This window comes from Aegilops tauschii, chromosome 4 (assembly GCF_002575655.3).
Source record: "Aegilops tauschii subsp. strangulata cultivar AL8/78 chromosome 4, Aet v6.0, whole genome shotgun sequence".
Taxonomy (NCBI): domain Eukaryota; kingdom Viridiplantae; phylum Streptophyta; class Magnoliopsida; order Poales; family Poaceae; genus Aegilops; species Aegilops tauschii.
Window position 1 is genome coordinate 74,485,886 of NC_053038.3, and position 18,099 is coordinate 74,503,984.

Here is an 18,099-nt window from a genome sequence, read left to right on the forward strand (position 1 = left end):
GTGGTTATTACTGACACGGTTGAAGGCGCTCTAAATGCTTCCACTACCGCTGCGTAGTACGACAGCGATCTGCCCGTTACTAAAAGAGGAACGCAGTTAATTTCCACTTGACAGCCCAGGCGGCCGTCCATGTCCACTACCGTAATAACGCGACAATGACAGGACTGATCCGCAAAAGACCCACCCCTCTCCCTCCCCACTTCTCCCCTGTTCCAAAAGCTTTCACATCTCTCTCTCTCCCTCTCCCTCTTCACAGTTCACACCCACACTGCGCGGCACAGTGGGCGAGTGGGCGCGAGACCAGGCGTCGTCTCCTTCTCTCCTCCGCCCCGCTCTCGCCGCCGGACGTCCTCGCCTGCCTCCGGTGAGCCCCCCTCTCCCGCTCTCGTCCCTCGATCTCTCTGGCCAGGCGCGCCCTGCAGGGGCCTGCCCGCGGCGGCGCCCAATTCCGAGCGATTCGCGCTGGTTCTAGGGGGCATCGTGCTGCGTTTCGTTGAAGCCTGACGGTCGAGATCTAGCCTGCGATGGCCCCGCTGGCGAGGCGGAGGAGGTGGGCGGCGGGATTTTGGGTGGTTCGCGTGATCGGGGGGGGGGGGGGGGGGGGGGGGGGGGGGGAGTCCGCCGTCGCTTGCCGCTCCGCGGTGGCGCGACGAGCGATCTGGGGCAGGCCGTAGTTAGGTGCGCACGGAGGGGAGTAATTCTCGAGGAATTCTGTCGCGACCCGCTTTTCTGTTTCTTTGTTCATCCGCACTCTAGTTTTCGATAATGTCTTGTTTTGAAGGCCGTGGTCTGATCTTACTATACTGTACAAACGGCGTGCTTTTCGTTGGGTCATAGAGAGGCAATGCTCAGTCGGGGCAGCCATGCTTTATTGGGATTATCAGGAGTAATTGAACTCCCCACCACGTGGAATGGTACAATTTTGCACTCACGCTTGTCTTAAACTCGTTTAGTGCTAGTATGGTCGTTCCTATCCCCGTGCATTGGCAGCTCTGGTCCGCAGCTGTTTTTTTGCATTTGCAACACCTTCCCCGAATTTGGTGAATTGGGGAAGACACTTTTTCATGAAGCTAGACACAGTTGCTCGGGTTGTTTTGAGCTAATTGCTATATGCATTTGGACTTTGGAAGTGTGTCTGTGTGGGCCACACGCGGTAGGTGTCCTTGCAGCTGAGGTGTGCAAGGAATCTTGCCACTGAAGTTTACTTGCGCGGAATTTGGGGATAGTATGATAGATCACGGGCGATAATTTTGATTTTTCATGGCAGTTAAATAGGTGGAAAGTACCATTTTTTTGGGATCTGAATTTCCCCATGACGATTCTAGCACTGCCAGTTGGATGTCTTGGAGGTAGGGGCGGGGCTTGCACTGGTACTTGCAGTTGTGGTTTTGATGTTCCATTGTTTTTTTTTTTGAACTGGATCCATGAAATGGTAACCATAATGGAATTCTTTTTATCAGCTACATTAATTTTTTTTTTTCCTCGAGCACGCATCGAAATATGTATCACTCCTCTGTTGGTCTTTTCCTGTTGGAGCAACTGCAGTCAGTTTTGCATGATCTGTTGCAATAAGTTCAAAATTGATACCTATTCAGATCTTTTTTTTTGAGGGAATACCTATTCAGATCTAAGACCACTATTGCTGTCATATCGTTTCAAACCTGACGCTGGTTTAATCATCCTTTTGTTACCTATCTATTACCTGGAACAGAGACTTTGGTTCCTGACTTGCATTTAATATTTTTTGGTGAACGCAAATCCAGTATAAGATTTAGGATGAAATATGAGTTAAAATTCCAATAGCTTAGGTTACTCTCTGTCACGACGTTCACAGCATTTCATTTATATGTTGAACTAATAGGTGCTGGGTATATTCTTAGTTTTTTTGCTGTTAGAACTGGATCTGCTGACCATGGCTATCAGGCTATACATCTTTAATATTACACTTGTAAATTAACATGATTATGTTATTATCTTGGTATCCACATGATATATACCTTTCTACCCTTTTGGTATAATGTAAGTTAATTTGAAATGTTGATGACACAAGCTGGCAATATTACTTTGTTATGTTGAATACTTTCAGTTTGTCTTGTAGGAGGACATATAAAACAATTAAGGTTAACGTTGGTAGCTGTTCAATCATGCCGATATCCAGCTCATCGGAACCTCGAGAATCTCGAGATCCTACTTCACCTGCACCATCCACGTCATCTTCTAGATCAAGGTATAAAAGATCTCAATTTTCACTGTTAAAAAAAGATCTCAATTTTCTCACTGTTCTTTTATTATGTTTATTACACTGGAAGTTTTCATGGAATCAATTGCTTTGCAAAATTAGCTTAGCTTTCTTTGGGTTGCTGTATCCTCGTCTAGCGACCCTTTATTTCATTTTAAGCCTTTAGTCCTCTCTTTATTATTCATAATTTTTAACTATTATTGCTTATTCTCTATATAGGGAAGCATGCAATCTTGCAGAAGTTGATGATCCTGGAAGTGCAATGTCCACTGTTGCTCGATTGCTGGAGCAGCTACATGGTAGCGTGACATCACTGCCAGAGAAGGAAGTGGCGATCAAACGATTACTTGAACTTGCCAAGGCGAAAAAGGACGCAAGGATTTTGATAGGTAGCCATTCTCAGGCCATGCCATTATTTATATCTATCCTTAGAAGCGGGGCATCTTCAGCCAAAGTAAATGCTGCGGCCCTGCTTAGTGCACTCTGCAAGGAAGAGGACCTCCGTGTCAAGGTTCTCTTAGGAGGTTGCATACCACCCTTGCTCTCTCTCTTGAAGTCTGAATCTGCTGAAGCAAAGAAGGCTGCCGCTGAGGCTATTTTTGAAGTGTCTTCAGGGGGTCTTTCGGATGATCACATAGGCATGAAAATATTTGTGACAGAAGGCGTTGTGCCGACTCTTTGGGATTTGCTCAATCCTAAGTCACGCCAAGATAGAATAGTTGAGGGCTTTGTGACTGGGGCTTTAAGAAATCTCTGTGGAGATAAAGATGGTTATTGGAAGGCCACACTTGAAGCGGGTGGAGTAGAAATTATTACTGGCCTTCTTTCATCCAAGAATACTGCTTCACAGTCAAATGCTGCCTCCCTCTTGGCACGGTTGATCTCTGCTTTCAGTGATAGCATTCCCAAAATCATAGCTGCTGGGGCTGTTAAGGCCCTTCTTCAGCTTCTGAATCGAGATGATGACATTGCTGTTCGTGAAAGTGCAGCTGATGCTTTGGAGGCCTTATCTTCCAAGTCTACTATTGCAAAGAAAGCTGTGGTAGATGCAGGTGGTCTCCCTGTTTTGATTGGAGCTGTTGTAGCGCCCTCAAAAGAGTGTATGCGAGGGGTTACTTGCCATTCTCTACAAAGCCATGCTGTTTGTGCTTTATCAAATATTTGCGGTGGAACCACTTCATTGTTGCTTTACCTGGGAGAGCTTTGCCAATCACCCCGGTCAGCTGTGTCCCTTGCTGACATTCTTGGAGCACTTGCATATACATTGATGGTGTATGATGGCACTGATGGTAAATTCTTTGATCCTGTTGAGATAGAAAGCATTTTGGTTGTGCTCCTAAAATCCCATGACAGTAAGCTTCTGCTTGATCGTATTCTTGAAGCTTTAGCAAGTCTATATGCAAATGCATGTTTCTCTGGCAGACTTGATCACTCAAATGCAAAGAAGGTTCTTGTTGGGCTGGTCACTATGGCTTCCGACGATGTTCAAGACCATCTTGTTCATGCCTTAACTAGCTTGTGCTGCGATGGTTTTGGATTGTGGGACGCTCTTGGAAAGAGAGAAGGAGTTCAGTTGCTAATATCATTACTTGGACTTTCCAGTGAGCAGCATCAGGAATATGCAGTTTCTTTGTTGGCTATCTTGAGTGATGAAGTAGATGACAGTAAGTGGGCAATAACAGCTGCTGGAGGTATCCCTCCACTTGTCCAACTACTGGAAACAGGATCTCAAAGGGCAAAGGAGGATGCAGCTCATATCATATGCAACTTGTGCTGTCACAGTGACGATATCAGGGCATGTGTTGAGAGTGCCGGTGCTGTTTTGGCGCTGCTTTGGCTTCTAAAGAGTGACAGTCCTCGTGGACAAGAGGCGTCAGTCAAAGCACTCAAGGTGCTTATACGGTCTGCTGATTCTGCCACAATCAATCAGCTGTTAGCACTACTGCTCAGTGACTCAGTGAGCTCAAAGGCACATGCCATTACAGTTCTCGGGCATGTCCTTGTGCTGGCTCCTCAAAGAGATCTAATCCAGAATGGAGCTCCTGCTAATAAAGGGCTTAGATCTCTTGTTCTTGTTCTTGACTCGTCAAATGAAGAATCTCAGGAATGTGCTGCAACTGTGTTGGCTGATATTTTCAGTATGCGTCAGGATATTTGCGACATCTTAGCAACCGATGAAATTGTTCAGCCATGCATGAAGCTTTTGACAAGTGGAAATCAAGTTATTGCAACACAATCTGCTCGAGCTTTAGGAGCACTCTCGCGCTCGGCTAATACCATGTCGAAGAACAAGATGTCATGTATAGCTGAAGGTGACGTGCAACCTCTCATAGAGATGGCCAAGACATCATCCATTGATGCGGCTGAAGCGGCAATTGCTGCATTGGCAAATCTCTTATCAGATTCCCAGATTGCTAAGGAAGCGCTAGATGATAATATTGTCCAAGCTTTGACTAGAGTCCTAAAGGAGGGGAGTTTAGATGGCAAAATTAGTGCTTCACGGTCATTTTATCACTTGCTCAACCAATTCCCCCTCTGTGAAGTTTTTCCAGATTACTCACTCTGCTGCTTTATAATTCATGCACTGCTGGTGTGTTTATCTGGTATCAGTTTGGAAAATGTTACTAGCTTGGATCCCCTGGATGTGCTTGCATTGATGGTGATGACCAAGGAGGGTGCTCATTTTAGCCCCCCTCTGCGGACTGCCTTTCTGGAAGCCCCAGAAAGTTTAGAACCTCTGGTCCGCTGTATCAGTGTTGGGCTTTCCCCTATTCAAGACAAATCCATTCAAATTCTCGCAAGGCTATGTCAGGACCAATCTTCTCTGCTTAGTGAGCACATAAACAGAAGTCAAGGCTGCATTGATTCTCTTGTCAGTAGAGTTATGGAATCAACAAACATGGAAATAAGAATCTCCAGTGCAATCACCCTCATATCTGCGTTGAAGGACAACAGAGAAGATTCAGTTGAAGTTCTTGAAGCATCAGGAAATCTGAAGAGTCTAATATCTGCACTCATTGATATGTTGAAGCAACATTCCACTTCAACATCCCTGGACATTGAAGTCTGGAAACCTTACACAGAGAAGAGTTTGTTCAATTGTGAGCAGGATGTTTTGGATGTGCCTGAATCGGGGAAGGTTCTGGAAGAAACTGTTGCACGTTTGCTCTCACTAATTTGTTCTTCTCATCCCAGGAGTAAGCTTACTGTTATGGATCTTGGTGGTGTTGACATTGTTTCTGATAAACTTGCTAGCCACTCTGCTAGCCGACAGGTGCATGTTTCACTTTTTAATCTCTATTTTCCATTGTGCTGTTATTACATTTTTCTTATCTCTTCAGCTGCAATCACTTGATGATAATTTTAGTCTTTTACTTCGCTGAAATGCTATGCTTGTTTGAGTTGAGAGATACATCAACATAAATGCTATCTTTGTGGGCCAAGCACTTTTTTGGTTCTGCATTGTTTACTTTAACCTGGCTCCTTTATGAGTTAGTCGGCTCTTTTTGGGTCCAATGATTTCTCTATCCATGTTAACCGCTTGGTGCCTCAAGCTGTTCTTCAATGTAAGAGCAAAACACACAACTCGCAGAATGGTTTAAAGCGGTCAATTAACTTGGATCTATTGTTCAAACTGATCAGAATCTCATCAGCAGGAGCACCAGGGGCTATGGTGTCTCGCTGAAGAGGCTGTTTTTTTTGTTGCAAAAAATAATCCAGATGCTTTTATTGGGTGTTGTATGCCAAAATACATCTTTCATGATTTGCCGGCTGCAGCCGCCAGCCGCTCCTGCCACCGGAGTGGGTCGGTCCATACACCGACCATGTGGACCCAGCCTGTACAGTCACCTCGGCGGCGCCGCCAATTCTGTTGCTGTGGCTCTCCCGCATTGTCTCCCTCGTCCGTAGAATGCCTCCGGCCACTCGTGCCATCGGCCTCCGCGTCTTATACAAGATATTTCTCCACCGCCTCTTCCCCGCCTCCACGGCCAGTGGTATATGCCGTCGTCAGGATGTGAGCTCTGCCTTGGCAGCCGTGCATCCTCATACCTTAGAACGCGTGGTGCTTGCACACCGGCGTGGGATGACCATGGTGAATGCCATGAGCACCTTGCTCAAGAGCCCATATGCTGCATACCAACGAGTTCACCGGCACCTTGCTCAAGAGCCTGTGCCAGGTTGTGACCGCTGTAGGGCAGTGCCACCGACATCTTGTCGCTCACTATACCAGCCTGAGTTCATGGTGTCCTTTGAGGTGGTCTGTGTCCTTTCATGGGTGTTCGTCTATGGTTGGGTGATTGTGCCGGTCCTCAGGAGTATCTTCCCGTTCGCGGCAACTCATCGCAGCTGCACTGGATGGCACCAGCTGGCTGCTCATGGTGTTCGCCATGGCCACTGCGGCGCTGGTCCAGATGAGGAGGTTGGATTGCTTAGTATCAATTTGGTGACTGCTGAATAGGGTGGAAGGGTGAAAACCAATAGATCTGCCTTGTTTTTGCCTTGCTGTAAGAAACATGATACATAGAAATAGGTTGCTTGCTGAATATGATGCACCGTTGGTGTGATAATTTTTCTCAGGATCCTATAATGTAAAAGGATATTTGCCTCTTTTGTCTTTCTCCCAGTTTGTAACTGTTTTACCTGAGTCTTTCAGGGTATATAAGTTGTACAAAAAATACAATGAAGTTAGAAAAAGATTATTTTATTCACAATCCTAATCAGCTATCTACATGTAGCAGTTACGTGACATTACCATCAATGAAAAATTTGATCTTAACCCACACCCTTCTAACTTTGATAATTTGCCCCCCCCCCCCCCCCCCCCCCCCCCCCCCGGCTGAGATTGACGGGTGGGGCCACTAGCCATTGAGACAACCCTGGGGCAAATCATCAAACCCTATGTAGTGGGGCAAATGATCCAAATCCCCTACTATCAATAGCTAACCTTTATAGATATGTCCTTTTCACCCCTGATAGCCTCACACCACTTATAATGCACAACAAGGGCAATGTGGCTGCATGAGTCCCTAAAATACCTCATTGTTGCCAATTTTAGGAGGCCAAAGTTCTTGAATGATCCCCAAGGTACATCATAATTAGATCTAGTTGGATACGATCATCTATTGAGTCTTTTTTTTTTTTGAAATTAAGGCAGATTCACTTCCTATCATCTTAGTTAATTGCTAATTCTTCAGTACCAATTTTGTTGTCGAGCTAAGGAGCTGAGACGAAGTGCAATCGTGTTTCACTAAAATTGACTCATTTTATTTTGGAGCCAAATTTGAGCATAATGAGTGCTTTTGAACCTATCCAGTAGGCAGATATTGTTTTTTCAAATTGAGGAGCAAACCCCATTCGGCAGATTAACGAGTTTTTCCCTCAACTCTAATTAAGTCCCTGGTTCCCAAACCAAGTCTGTTGCGGCAATTTGTCCGTAAGGATGGGTCTTGCTGTTTAACCTTATACATGCTACTACAGGATGAGCTTATCGATCAGTATATACTTGCATCAGCAAAATACATTCATCAGCACATATGAAGTTACTGCTTACATAAAAAATAAATTCATCACCCTAACCTAAAAAATAAAAATAAATTCATCACCAATGCTTGCAATACCTGGGATAAATAGAAGTCCAGTGATACATCCTGCAGATAAACTGTAGTTACTTTGCAAGGTATTGATACTTTAGTCGGTCTATATGTTCCTTTTTTGACCTTTGCATTCCGATAGACTCCAGGTTGGAACCATTTGTTTTGGGTACTAGAGTTAGAATGAGATACAGCTGTACACGAATTACGTTTTGGATTATTATTACGTAATTATCCAACTAGAGTTGAGAACAAGCAAAAAAGTATCGGGGTCCTAATATATTTAACATAACATCTGGTCAACTGGCTAATACTTGTTATCTTAGTTCCATTACCTGTCCATATTTTACCGTTTCTTTTCCCATGCAAAATTCGAAGCTCTAAATAACGCTCCATGTTACAGGAACACGATGAAGATTCAGGGAGTGTATGGAGTTGCGCCCTTCTATTGGCTACTTTATTTCAGGATTCAGTGGTAGTTCAATCTTCAGCAATAATGCGAATTATACCTTTTTTAGCTTCATTACTAAGATCTGATGAGATTATTGACAAGTACTTTGCTGCTCAATCACTGGCTAGCCTGGTGTGCACTGGAAGCAGGAGTATACAGCTCGCTATAGCAAATTCTGGTGCAGTTGTGGGTGCTATAGCCATGATTGGACTGATAGAATCTGATATGCCAAACCTTGTTACAATGGCCGAAGAATTCAAGTTGGCAGAGAATCCAAGTCAAATAATATTGAGAAGTCTTTTTGATCTTGAGGATGTTCGTACTGGTGCTACTGCTCGAAGGTCCATTCCCTTGCTAGTGGATATACTTAAACCCATGGCAGACAAACCAGGTGCACCTCTGGTTGCGTTGCACCTATTGACTCAACTAGCAGAAGGTAGTGAAACAAATAAAGTTGCTATGGCGGAGGCTGGAGCTCTAGATGCTTTAACCATGTATTTATCTTTAAGCCCACAAGACTCAACTGAAACTACCATTATCAATCTCTTAGGGATTTTATACAAAAATCCTGATCTGCTTTACTATGAATCCTCACTTAGCACTTTGAATCAACTTGTAGCTGTCTTACGGTTGGGCTCAAGAAATTCTAGGCTTAGTGCTGCAAGGACATTGCAGAACTTATTTGATTCAGAGAGTATAAGAGATACAGAAGTGGCTAGGCAAGCTATACAGCCATTACTTGACATGCTCGAGTCAGGAAATGAAATAGAACAGCAAGCCACACTCGGTGCTCTGATCAAACTTTCCGCTGGCAATATCTCAAAGGCTTCAGCTATGTTTGATGTAGAAGGCAATACACTTGAAAGCCTTTATAAAATTTTATCCTTCAGTTCCTCCTTAGAGCTTAAGAAAGATGCTGCTCAGCTCTGCTATGTTTTGTTTGAGAACTCTGACATAAGGGCATCACCGATTGCCACAGAATGTCTTCGCCCCCTGATATCATTGATGTCATCAGGCTCTAGTTTGGTTGTTGAACCAGCTGTCTGTGCTCTGAGCAGACTACTGGATGAAGAGCACAATGCAGAGATTGCTGCGACTAATGAAGTTGTTGATCTTCTTGTTAGTTTTGTTCCTGGGACAAACTACCAATTGTCAGAAGCGTCTATTGCTGCTCTTATAAAGTTGGGCAAGGATCGTCCAAACTGCAAACTTGACATGGTTAAAGCTGGTATCATAGAGCATGCGCTTGATATGATTCTGGAAGTTCCTATTTCTGTTAGCTCATCCATTGCTGAGTTACTTCGCATCTTAACAAACAACAGTGGCATTGCTAAAAGTTCTGCTGCTGCAAAAATGGTGGAGCCACTTTTCTTGCTATTACGTCGCCCAGACGTTACCATGTGGGACCAGCACAGCGCATTGCAAGCACTTGTGAATATTCTGGAGAAACCTCAGAGTCTAGCAGCGTTGAAGTCAACTCCTAGTCAAATTATTGAGCCGTTAATATCATTTCTTGATTCTCCTTCTCAAGCAATCCAACAACTTGGCACTGAGGTTCTATCACATCTTCTGGAACAGGAACATTTTCAACAAGATATCACTACAAAAAATGCAGTTGTCCCTCTGGTGCAGCTTGCTGGTATTGGTATCTTGAGCTTACAGCAAACTGCAGTTAAAGCACTTGAAAACATATCTCAGAGTTGGCCCAAGGCTGTAGCAGATGCAGGTGGAATATTTGAACTTTCAAAGGTAATTGTCCAGGATGACCCTCAGCCAAGTCAAGCATTATGGGAGTCCGCAGCACTTGTATTATGTAATGTTTTGCGTTATAGCTCTGATAACTATGTTAAAGTCTCACTGGCTGTGCTTGTAAGATTGCTGAACTCCACTATGGAGAGTACTGTCACAATAGCTCTCGGTGCTCTTCTTGTGCAAGAGAAAAGCAATTCACGGTGTGCTGTAGCCATGGCTGAGGCTGGGGCTGTACGTGCACTGTTGGAGCTCCTTAAGAGCCATCGTTGTGAGGAATCTGCAGCAAGATTGCTTGAAGCACTGATAAACAATTCAAGGGTCCGAGAAACAAAAGTTGCCAAACACTCCATTGCTCCTCTCTCACAGTACCTGTTAGATCCTCAATCAAAGAATCAGGCAGCAAAGTTTTTGGTGACTCTTGCACTAGGTGACATTTTCCAGCATGAAGCGCTTGCAAGAGCAAGCGACTCTGTATCTGCCTGTCGTGCTCTTGTAAGCCTACTTGAGGACCAGCCCACGGATGATATGACAATGGTTGCTATTTGTGCACTCCAGAGCTTAGTGATGCACAGCAGAACAAACAGGCGTGCTGTTGCGGAGGCTGGAGGCATTTTGGTTGTACAGGAGTTGCTTCTGTCTCCAAATGTAGATATTGCAGGACAGGCTGCTCTGCTAATCAAGCATCTTTTTTCAAATCATACACTTCAAGAATATGTATCTAATGAGCTCATCCGTTCTCTCACTGGTTAGTGCTCTTTCTGTCGGAATCAGTTTTTTTTTTCATTTGCCTGCTTTTCATGTTCATTTGTAATTGCTGTACCCTTCTGCTTTGGAAACAAAACATCTTTTCTGTTATCCTTTTTGTCCTTGATGGGCTATATCTTAAACTGATTTGTGCCCCATAATTGCAAAGCTATCAATCATTATCCGACCCTTCCAAGTGATTCAGATGTGTTATGTATTAAATAATGAACTTGCAATTACTAAATATCCCTTCACAATTACTCCCTCCGTTCCTAAATATTTGTCTTTCTAGAGATTTCAACAAGTGACTACATACGGAGCAAAATGAGTGAATCTACACTCTAAAATATGTCTATATACATCCGTATGTGGTAGTCCATTTGATATCTCTAAAAAGACAAATATTTAGGAATGGAGGGAGTATGTTTGTAATCTAACCTGCAATTTCTTGCAGCTGCCCTAGAAAGAGAGCTGCTCTCTACATCATCTATCAATGAAGTTATTTTGAGGACCATATATGTGATATTCAGCAACTTCAGAAAGGTCCGATTTTCTGAGGCAGCAACATTGTGCATACCCCATCTGGTTTGTGCCCTGAAGGATGGAAACGAGGCTGCGCAAGAGAGTGTGCTAGACACCCTTTGCTTGCTTAAAGAATCTTGGCCCCAAATGAATGAAGACATTGCTAAGGCCCAGTCTCTTATTTCAGCTGAGGCCATACCTGTACTACAGATGCTTATGAAGACCTGTCCTCCCAGTTTTCATGACAGAGCTGATAACCTACTGCATTGCTTGCCTGGTTGCTTGACAGTGACGATCTTACGTGGGAATAACTTAAAACAGACAATGGGGAGTACAAATGCATTTTGTTGCCTGCAAATAGGAAATGGTCCTCCAAGGCAAACCAAGGTAAGTTCTTCCATGATGCAAGTTAATTTCATTCTATGATGCACGTGTTGCTCTGCACCCAGTAATTCTATGAAATGACCATTGCAAGACTGAGAACAAGGTCTCGGAATTGGATATCAATAAATTAAAGTGGATATCACTGTATATTTGTTGGATATGCATACTTACTTTCTAGTTGATATGTTTATAGTCTGTGATTGTTGATATTTGCATTGATTGCAGCTGGTTAACCAGAGCATCTGCCCGGTATGGAACGAGGGATTCACTTGGTTATTCGACATCCCCCCAAAAGGGCAGAAGCTGTACATCTTGTGCAAAAGCAAAAATACATTTGGAAAGGTATGGTGTAGTAGCTTCTTAATTTGTATTCCTTTTTGTTGGTTCTTTTCTCTAGTCTCCTATATCTGAACTCAAACCCTTTGCTTCAGTCAACCCTCGGAAGAGTAACCATCCAGATCGACAAAGTTGTCACTGAGGGAGTTTACAGTGGGTTCTTTAGCCTCAGCCATGACGGCGGTAAGGATGGCTCAAGAACACTAGAGATAGAGATTGTATGGTCAAATAGACCGGCCAACGACAATATGTAGCATGGCTAATTTCGCATGGTGCCAATATTATTGTCGGGGCGCTTAGATGTAAATCAGCCCCATAAACATCCACATTCATCGCAGTGTAGAAAATTACATGGTTTACAGACATCTGCCTCAACATTATTTCGAGGTCGTTCTTGGTTTAGCCCCTGTAGCTGCATACGGATTTTGGACCGGCTATTTTGTTTGTACAGGTTTATTTCCTGTAATTATAATTTAGAGTAGCCTGGTGTGGGTTTGAAGAAACACATTTTCGTGTGTGCTGTCTCCTTGTGCATGTGTGCTCTATCTTGTAGTCTTTTTATCTGCTGTATCATTTTTCCGATCAACAAGGGCTCACACCGGTTCCATTTCATGGAAACGAAACCCAAAAATACAGTAGTTCAGCATTTAAGAAAGTAAAAACGACATCTCTCAACTCTCTCCCCTCATCCTACCATCTAGTTCAGGTAGCAATGCATAGACAGCAATAGCCCAAGATGACCTCAACCAACCCCACAGATGCAAAACACATAACAACAGACCACATGAACAGAAAGCGGCTAGAGCATGATGACATGGATGCTATCATTCATCTCAGGTGCTTCATCAGGAACTCCAAACATTGTGATGCCATCATGAGCAGCACATGAAGCATCACCCCAAGTTAGTAGCTGAACCCGAGCTTCGCAGCCGTTGTAACAGTCAAGACTGATGGTATTTTTTTAACTACCATAGTTATTTGTTGCGTTAGCATGCCATCATGTCTAGTTTACATTAATCTTGAAATGAGGTTGATTCAAACATTCAAATTTTATTAAAGGCAAAACCCTAATTAAAATGCAACTTCAATAAAATGAATAGATATAATTGAGGGGTCCAATTGATGGAATCTTCTGAAACTCTGGATATTGCCTTCCACTAATATTAGGGAGCTACTAAATTTATTCCATGAATTTTGTATCACTATATTACATACCTATTGTTCAACCCCAAATAATAATTAAAATGGATTTATTTTGTTAAAGATTTATAAATATAAGCCCTAAATGCTGATTATTTTTGTGTGGCCTTAGATTGAAAAGCGGCTAGAGCATAGTGACATGGACGATATCATTCATCCCAGGGTGCTTCATCAGAATTTTGCGGAACCTTATATTTTTTTACCACAACATACTTGTTGGGAACGTTGCATGGAAAACAATTTTTTTTCTACACACACGCAAGATCTATCCATGGAGATGTATAGCAACAAGAGGGGAGAGTGTGTCTACGTACCCTCGTAGACCGTAAGCGGAAGCGTTTCACAACATGGTTGATGTGGTCGAACTTTTTTCGCGCTCCAACCGATCTAGTACCGAACGCACGGCACCTCCGCGTTATGCACACGTTCAGCTCGGTGACGTCCTCCGCCTTCTTGATCCAGTAAGACGGCGAGGTAGTAGATGAGTTCCGGCAGCACGACGGCGTGGTGACGGTGATGGTGATGTGATCTCCGCAGGGCTTCGCCTAAGCACTACGAAAATATGACCGAGAGAGTAAACGGTGAACGGGGGTGCCGCACACGGCTAAGACAATGTTCTGTCCTTGTGTGGCGCCCCCTCCCCATGTATATATAGGTGGGAGGGGAGAAGGAGGCAGCTAGGGCGTGCCCCTAGGGGCTGGCCGCCGGCCCTAGGGATCCTGCCCTCCTGCGCCCCCTTTCCTTGTATGAACAAGGGGAAAGGAAAGAGGGGGGAGAGGGAAGGAAGAGGGAGTCCAACTCCACACTTCCCTTTCCTCCTCCCCTTTCCTTTCCCTCCTCATAGGGCCAGCCCCATAGAGGGCGCACCAGCCCCTTGTGGGCTGGTGTGTTTCCTCACTTGGCCCGTAAGGCCCCCTTTGTTTGGGCTACAGATCCCTGAATATCACTTTGCTATGGATTCCTGAAAATCAGCTGTGGCTCTGGATTCCTAAGAATCAGAATCTGATTGTTTGTTTACCCTGTTGTTTGTCAGCTTTAGGAGTTGTGGGTGTTGTGAAATGCCAGTAACGCCCTCGACTACTGACTATGATGTTTATATGCAGATTAAAGCACAAGCTATCTGTTTTGACTTGATAAAGTGAGAACTAGCACAAAAACACAATATATAGAATTTTTCTTCTTCGAGAAATGACATGATGTATGAATATATCATCCTAAACATGCACATGAAACGTAACATCCAAAAAACGAATCAACCCTTGTAGTCTTCCATACGAAATATATCATCCACGTACGGACCAACCATCATAGTCTTAGATACATGCACATATCATCCAAAATATGTACTAACCATCAGTCTTACATACGTACACATATCATCCAAAATATGCACCAATCATCATAGTCTCATCAAGTAATATGTGAAACTATACTTGATCCACCATCAATCCATCAGCAATCGCCTCACGAGTTGCTTTCATGGTTGCATCATCACCAACCACAATATTGGACACATGTCCCGTGGGTAGGGGTTGTGAATTCCTTGGCATGTAGTTCTCATCGCGATCACATTTGTCAAACTCCAAGTCTCTCAAATTGCTTTCTCTAATGCAATTATGAAGTGCCATGCATGCAATGATGATTCGAGCTTGCTTCTCAGGAGGGTAACTTGTCATTTTTTGTAAAATACGCCATTTCATCTTCCAGACACCAAATGAACGCTCAATAACATTGCCTAGAGATGAATGTGCAAAGTTAAATGTTTTTTTCCCATTCGGTGGGAGACCTTGGCGAAATTTTGGCACATGGTACTTTTGCCCTTTGTATGGAGCTAAATATCCATCACAATTGGGATAACCCGAGTCAACAAGATAGTACCCCCCTGCATAAAGTAATAGTTTTACACAAGGGATGAATGATCTAACTAAAACAATATTGTCATGCACATGTAAATGAAATGGATACCTATCGGTGGATGTGGAAACCTATCTGCATACTTCACCAAAGTATCTCTGAATATCCTTGTGTCATGTGCTGACCCTAGCCATCCCGCGACAATAGAAGTGAATCTCATTTCAAAGTCACACACTGCCATGATATTCTGTGTTGGGTCGTCGACCAACATGGTTGACGATCTCATCATTTGGAACTATTACAGGAATATGCGACCCATCAATTGCACCTACGCAACCATCAAAGTGAGGTGCGAACCTTGCATCTCGAAGCCTATCATGTACAACTCTGAACTCCGGATCACTTGGTCGAATGATGTCTATAGCCATGTCATTCAAGCATTTCAATGCTTCATTCAATTTGCGATGTATAACTTCGGTTGATCTCTTGAAACGATTCTCCACTTGGCTTACGGATTGAGGGCCCCCAACCGTCCAGAGAAACATACCCAATGCTTCTTCTGAACTCATGTTTCTTGTTCCTTTCAAGCCATATGTGTGTACAAGTGTACGATGCAACCTATCAAAACAAGGCTTGTACATCCTAAACATGTTATATCAATCTTTTGGAGTACTCAAGTTCTCGGTAACCCACTAATGTCCGGTCATTATCGGAACTCTTCTCTTCTTTTTCATGAGATACTTCTCACTGTACATGATACCAACAAGTGCAGCCATCATGTATTTTTTCTCCTTTGCCTCCTTGAGGTTGGCATAGCACCAGAATCACTTTTGGACTCTTCACTATGGCTATCACTTGTGCTCATCTACATAAACACATAAATATTAGTAACATATGTATCTCAGGATCAACATAAGCGATAACAATCGGTAGAAATATTGTTCAACAAGTGCAAAGTGACATAACAAGAAAGGAAATATTGTTGATCAAGTCTAAAGTGACAAAACATGAAGGGAAATATTGTTCATTAGGTCTCAAGTGACATAACAAGAAAGAAAATATAGTTCAACAAGTATCAAGCGACATAACATAAAGGAAGGGAATAACATATTCATGATCACACGTCTAAAGTGTAATCCTAATGCCTATTTCACTCTTCATACATCCTCCTAAGCCAATTCTTCTTCCCTTCGCTAGTCTTCATATTGTTAAAGAAAGAACGATTTTCAAACTTCGCAAACAACTTGGTTGCTATGAAGTACTCATCACTTGTTTCATCACACGTCTAATGTGTAATCCTAATGCCTATTTCACTCTTCATACATCCTCCTAAGCCAATTCTTCTTCCCTTCACTAGTCTTCATATTGTTAAAGAAACAACGATTTTCAAACTTCGCAAACAACTTGGTTGCTATGAAGTACTCATCACTTGTTTCATCGGCTCCACATGCCAGAACTTCTTCCATAATCTTTTCAATTTCAATAGCAACACTATTCTTATGTGAGTTCATCGCAACATCTTCACTAATCAAGTGGTCAACCATGTGCTTGAAGTCCCTTTGAACATGATTCTTTTTACTAGAGCTTCCATCTATCTTCCATGGCCCCTTCTTTGCCTTCTTGGCTTGGGTAGTCTGCACTTCTTCCTCCTCAGTTTCATCTTCTTCAAGATCAAGCACTTCATGCTCACAACCTGGCATCATAGAAGTTTCTCCCGTAACATTGATCTTCTCATACATGATGCTCATTTGGTTCAGATTTTTTCAGGACAACATTTACGAAACTACAAGATGTACTTGTTTTCCTGCATAAGTAATTCATTTGGCACTTGTCAACAAAAAATTCTAGTGCAATATTAGCCACAAGACAATTTGATCTTACGAACATGACTTACTTCACCGGCCTTCTTCCACCATTCATCATTAGCAATCACGGTGTTCATTTCATCATTCCAGCCAAGTCCAGTAGATGTATTCTTTAGGATCAGCCAATCCCTATACAAGGTACTCAAACTGCCCCATTTATTTTTGAACTACAACCTACTGTAATGTTTTTCGGTCTGCTCAAAGAAGCCAACTTCTACATTCTTGTATCCAGTAGGGTTCAAAAATTTGAGAGGCATATTCCCCTTTTCCTTCTCCTTAGCAGCGAGATTGCAAAAAATGGTGGTCATTTCTGGACTCCAATTAGCTTTTGACATCTATAACATATGACATTCATAAGGGCAATTTACATATATCCAGCCAATCATGGCCTATTACTAAATCTGACATATTACTAAATCTAAACAATGCTACTGCTCCAATCAAGGCCTATTACCAAAGCAGTTCGTACATAAGAACATAAGTCAGAGCATCAAGCAAAAAATACATTTTTTGGGACTGATGAACAATTACCTTCTCATAGGTAGGAGATGGGGCAGGGCTGGTGCAGTCGGGCAGGAGGAGGTGGAGTCGGGGGGCAAGGGGGGCCTCCGGCGTGGTGCAGCGAGAAGTCCGGCCGCCGGCGTAGGTGGAGCACAGGGGAGGCCTATCGGCTGAGAGCGGGGGCGGCAGGTGCTAAGAGCCAGCGGCGCGATGGATCTGATGCGGCCGGTGTATGGCCGGGGGCGGCGGCGACCGGATCCACACGCCTTGCCGGCAACGGTGGCGGCGGGCGAACCCTAGAGAGCCATCCCCTCTCTATTTTTCTGCCTCTGTTTGGTAGGTGTGGATGTGTGCGAACGAAAGGATGACCCCTATCGAAGGAGAGGTTGAGCTGGGCATGCGGTGGCATTTCCATCGTAATAACGGGTAGGAGTTGGCCCATATTTGAATGGGGGTAAGTGGCAGCTCGAGAATCAGCAAAATCACTGATTCCAGCTTCCGGCCGCGTCCAGTGCAAGTTCAAGACTCGATTCTAGGCATCTGATGTTGGAATCTTCCTGTTTGTTTGTGAATCCGATTTTGACTGTGCTAGAATCCAGGAATCAAGTATAGTTTCACATATTACTTGATGAGACTATGATGATTGGTGCATATTTTGGA

General features: G+C 43.5%; 1 protein-coding gene and 1 long non-coding RNA gene across 3 annotated transcripts; one reads left to right on the top strand and one right to left on the bottom strand.

The window, feature by feature from the left end:
- The first annotated feature begins 213 nt into the window (after nucleotides 1-213).
- Nucleotides 214-12,522, top strand: LOC109743102 (protein CELLULOSE SYNTHASE INTERACTIVE 3). Of its 2 annotated transcripts, none has more exons than XM_020302185.4 (7): nucleotides 214-364; nucleotides 2,099-2,227; nucleotides 2,459-5,513; nucleotides 8,234-10,778; nucleotides 11,232-11,686; nucleotides 11,909-12,025; nucleotides 12,115-12,522. In XM_020302185.4, exons 2-7 carry the CDS (start codon nucleotides 2,145-2,147, stop codon nucleotides 12,271-12,273), a joined length of 6,414 nt encoding a protein of 2,137 aa, XP_020157774.1. In that variant the 5' UTR covers nucleotides 214-364; nucleotides 2,099-2,144; the 3' UTR covers nucleotides 12,274-12,522. The 2 variants fall into 2 exon arrangements, with proteins under 2 accessions (XP_020157774.1, XP_020157775.1); XM_020302186.4 differs by having other exon boundaries at nucleotides 245-364; nucleotides 2,087-2,227.
- Nucleotides 12,523-14,492: 1,970 nt separating this feature from the next.
- Nucleotides 14,493-17,793, bottom strand: LOC109743105 (uncharacterized). The gene is made up of 3 exons (XR_006662209.2): nucleotides 17,470-17,793; nucleotides 15,185-15,938; nucleotides 14,493-15,101 (listed from the first exon to the last, which is right to left on the bottom strand). It is a non-coding gene; the product is annotated as an uncharacterized lncRNA (long non-coding RNA).
- Nucleotides 17,794-18,099: the final 306 nt, after the last annotated feature.